Source organism: Macrobrachium rosenbergii, chromosome 48 (genome assembly GCF_040412425.1).
Source record: "Macrobrachium rosenbergii isolate ZJJX-2024 chromosome 48, ASM4041242v1, whole genome shotgun sequence".
Lineage (NCBI taxonomy): Eukaryota > Metazoa > Arthropoda > Malacostraca > Decapoda > Palaemonidae > Macrobrachium > Macrobrachium rosenbergii.
The window spans coordinates 34257958-34262250 of NC_089788.1; the positions used below are offsets into that span (position 1 = coordinate 34257958).

The window sequence follows — 4293 nt, forward strand, 5'->3', positions numbered from 1 at the left end:
GGGCGGAAGAGAACTGTAAAAACTTATGATACAAAATGAGGCAGCAAGAGAAAGCTGGCAATAACTTATGTATATATATATATATATATATATATATATATATATATATATATATATATATATATATATATATATATATATATATATTGTAAAGAGTTAGCAAAATAAGCTAGGAAACTCTTTCCTTCCCTGCTTTGGGTTGGTTTGAACCTTGAAGGTCGGGGAAATAGTGGCTCAGAGAAAATATAATAGTTTGGGGACAGTAAACTGGCTTTGCACTGTTTTCTTGGTACAGGGAAAGAAAATCGTTTTCTATGATATCCGGGTGCGACCTGGGTCAGGACATCGCCCCCTACCCCTGTCCAGAAGCAATAAAAGGTCAGGGCCAGGATAGCTCTCCCTCACACGCCGCTAGTTTAAGCCAAGAAGTCAGTCTCGGGCCGTTGCCCCTGCCCTCCCTCTTCCGCCGCCGCCACGTGGATCCCATCGCCGCCCTGTGTGCCCCGTGTTCCATTCACATGGCCTTAGAAGTCTGCAAGGGGATTGGTAAGTCTTCCAAACGCGAGCTGACATTAAACGGCGGCCTTTTTCATCATCCCAAGGGCGCCCTTTTCCGCCCCAATCTACGACTTGAAGAAATACCTGGAGAGGGAGGCTACCATTTGTCCACGCTCCCCACACGTGTTTCTCAGCAGAAGACGTCGTCATCCTCCGCCCCTACAAATGTGGTAATGTACCCAAAACGAGTTGCTAGTCACGATTACTTAGCCCTTTTGCATTTATTAATCTCTGGGCCTATAACTTTGTGTTCCCTGATATTCCTTGGTTCAAGCCAGGCCCACGTGTTCACAGCTTCTTTCCTCTGAGTCACAAGTAACGCCTCGGGGGAGTCCTTGGCGCCTTCAGTGCACCCCCGAGTAATTCAATCCCCAAATTCCAGCATTAGATGTGTAACGTGGGTCCAAATATCGTTTCAGAAAGACGCCTGTAGCAGAATTATCCTTGGTCCGTGTTCCTGGCATTCCCTAAGCTCCCCTTCGGGAGGACTTCTACGGCAGTAATTTACCGTATTTTCAGTTAATTTTCCCTTTGACCTTGTGTGCTATCAAATATAACTATTTTTATATCCACGTGTTTCACGCACTTCCCTAGTGAAGAGCCCTCCGCTCCGTGTACTTCTTTTTTTTTTTTTTGTGTTTTATATGTCCTGGGTATCTTACAAGGCCATTTTCGAGTAAAGTAATAATTGTGGAGTCACAAGATCCACCTGCACCAGGAAACATATAAAAATGGCGACCTGACCAGTGATTCGTAATGATTGCATCCCCCTCTTCCCCTTTGTTGTTTGTGTTGCAATTTGTGAAATCAGCAATTAGCTCAGCTAAGCTGGATACGAGACAGATTACGAACCTTTGAAAAGCCAGCGCAACAGGCCAAGGAAATTCTGCGTAAGTAAACTGTGTTTATTTAGCGTAGGACGCTGTAGAAAACGTGACTAGTCCTAGAATTTTTTTATATAGTAGGGCGCATGTCCGAGGAAAAACGAGAGAGAGAATCGCCGAAAACTTAGCTTTGGAAGCCTTTGCACGCGGCTTGCATGCCATTCAATTAGGTTATACAGGTGATAAATCACAAAGGAATAGTGCGCATATTCCTCCTGTAGAAACGAGTGATTTCAAACCGAATCATTAGATATAGGCGCGAGACCTCGACGTCAACCACGTGTTCGAAAGTCAGATTAGCATTGCTGACGCATTTTTACCCTCTCTCTCTCTCTCGTTTTAGAAATAGGAGCGAAAGCGTATATTATACGCCCAGGACGAAAAGGGTCAACAACCGTGTTTACGTCGTTCATTCATTTGGCGCAGACGGCCTTGACCGTCCATTCCATGGCCCAGTTAGGAAAACATTTGTTTGTTTGATTTGCTTCGCTCTACCAAATTGTTTTGCATTATTGGGGGTCTGACATTATATGTTCTGTGTTCTGTTTTTTTTTGTGTTTCGTTTGTGCTTTTACTACGGCTGCGTGTGTTGCCTATCGGTTGTGAATGTGGGATGGCCACCCACCTAATTGCCCTTGAGAATTACACTTCTCCCATAAGTCAGTAAAACTAGCGCCTCGCTGATCAGACGTCGTCTGTGCGGAAATTCATTCAGTCCCCGGCGCCCATATATTCTATTCTTGTCCCCAATAAATCCGTGTCGCCGGTCAGTTGGTGAGACCAATTCATTTTCCCTTCAGTCCCCAATCAGCCCGCTTCGTCGGTCCCCAAAATAGGGAGACCAATCATTGCTAATTCATCGTCCCCAAATCAGCCCGCTTCGTCGGTAAATCGGGAGACCAATCATCGCTAATTCATCGTCCCCAATCAGCCCGTTTGTCGGTAAACCGGGAGACCAATTCATTGCTAATTCATCGTCCCCAATCAGCCCGCTTCGTCGGTAAACCGGGAGATCAATCATTGCTAATTCATCGTCCCCAATCAGCCTGCTTCGTCGGTAAACCGAGACCAATCATTGCTAATTCATCGTCCCCAATCAGCCCGTTTTGTCGGTAAACCGGGGAGACCAATCATTGCTAAATTCATCGTCCCCAATCAGCCCGCTTCGTCGGTAAACCGGGAGACCAATCATTGCTAATTCATCGTCCCCAATCAGCCCGCTTCGTCGGTAAAACCGGGAGACCAAGCCCATTTGTCGGTAAAATCAGGAGACCAATCATTGCTAATTCATCGTCCCCAATCAGCCCGCTCCGTCGGTAAATCGGGGAGACCAATCATCATCATCGCAATTCATCGACCAATCATCGGTAATCAGCCCGCTTCGTCGGTAAACCGGGAGACCAATCATTGCTAATTCATCGTCCCCAATCAGCCCGCTCCGTCGGTAAATGGGGAGACCAATCATCGCTAACTTATCGTCCCCCACTCAGCCCATTTTGTCGGTAAATCGGGAGACCAATCATCGCTAATTCATCGTCCCCAATCAGCCGCTTTGTCGGTAAATAGGAGACCAATCATTGCTAAATTCATCGTCCCCAATCAGCCCGCTTCGTCGGTAAACGGGGAGACCAATCATACGTCCTTGAAAAGTGTCCAAGATTCCCACAGCTCTGGGAAATTAATTTTGTGTGTTATTAGCGTCCTCTCCCGCCTGCAAAATGTCGACACGGTCTCAGCAGAGCGAGGATTTCAAGTTCTTCATGTCCTCAGGGGAAGGAACCGGCCTTTCCGGGAGAGAACCAAGAGACTGGGTACAGGAGAGGATGGACGCCATACAGGCAGAAAGACAGGCTCAGGAGAGACAAGTAGAAGCAGAAAGACAGGCTCAGGAGAGACAAGAAAAGGCATCACGGCAGGAACAAGAGAAGCAGAAAGACAGGAACGGGGGAGGCAGAGAGGCTGGCTCGGCAGGGAGAAACGGGAGGACGCAGAGAAGACAGGAACGTGAGGCAGAAAGACTGGCCCAGGAGAAACGAGAAGAAGCCGAGAGGGAAGAAAGGGACAAGCAGCGTGCCCATGAACTCGCAATGCTGCAACAGAGTGGCCCTTCGCCTCCACCTGCCCCCCAGGGAATGAGTGCCTTCAGCCAGGCTATCGCCTGCATGCCAAAGTGGACGGAGGCCGAGCCCGAGGTGTGGCTTGACAGCGCTGAGACAGTTTTAAAGGCCTGCCCCTGAGTGCAGCCGAACTCTCCTGGTGTTGGGCAAGTTCCTTGGAGGGAAGGCCCTGATTGCCTACAGGGCCCTCCGCCGGAGGAGCAGGAAAATTGGGAGGTCGACGCCAGACTATTGCCAAGGCGCAGAGATAACCCTGAACGCTGGAGAGGCGCTGGCGCCGGGCTAGTGAAGGAGGCCAATCAAACCTGGGCAGACTGGGCCTACAAGTCCGAGCGTGCCCGTGCCAAATGGTTCGAGGCCGTGGGGTTACGACCCTCAACGATGCCATCGAACAAATACAAATAGAGAACTTCCTACTCTACACCCGCCGCCCTCGCCACGCACATCGCCGAAGGAGCCCCCACCTTAGCTGATTGCTGCCGAATAGCGGATCTATGGGACACCCATCACCCCCAGGAGAGCTCGCTGCAGCGCAAAAATTACGCCACCCGCCTACCTATCGGGTGCCCCTCCGCCGAAGAATGGGCAATCACAGAAGCCCGTCGTGTGCGGGTTCTGTAAAAGATCGGGCATGCCAAGGAGCAATGCCGCAGTAAACCACCCGCGTCTCTCTCTCCCGGACAGCCCCTAATAAGTCGCCTGCGCCTCTACCGGGGCAGTGCGAAGAGATTTCA

The 4293-nt window shown here is 49.6% G+C and overlaps 1 protein-coding gene across 1 annotated transcript; it reads left to right on the forward strand.

Annotated features, from left to right (window-relative positions):
- Nucleotides 1-3160: 3160 nt before the first annotated feature.
- On the forward strand, nucleotides 3161-3810 carry LOC136831024 (octapeptide-repeat protein T2-like). Its single transcript, XM_067090969.1, has 2 exons — nucleotides 3161-3512; nucleotides 3743-3810. Exons 1-2 carry the CDS (start codon nucleotides 3161-3163, stop codon nucleotides 3808-3810), a joined length of 420 nt encoding a protein of 139 aa, XP_066947070.1.
- The last annotated feature ends 483 nt before the right edge of the window (nucleotides 3811-4293 follow it).

Bases quoted from the DNA above. Each gene is read 5' to 3' on its own strand.
- LOC136831024 (XM_067090969.1), top strand. From the start codon at position 3,161: ATGTCGACACGGTCTCAGCAGAGCGAGGATTTCAAGTTCTTCATGTCC. The intron at 3,513-3,742 runs GTGCCCATGAAC...GATTGCCTACAG, and splicing joins GGAAGAAAGGGACAAGCAGC to GGCCCTCCGCCGGAGGAGCA.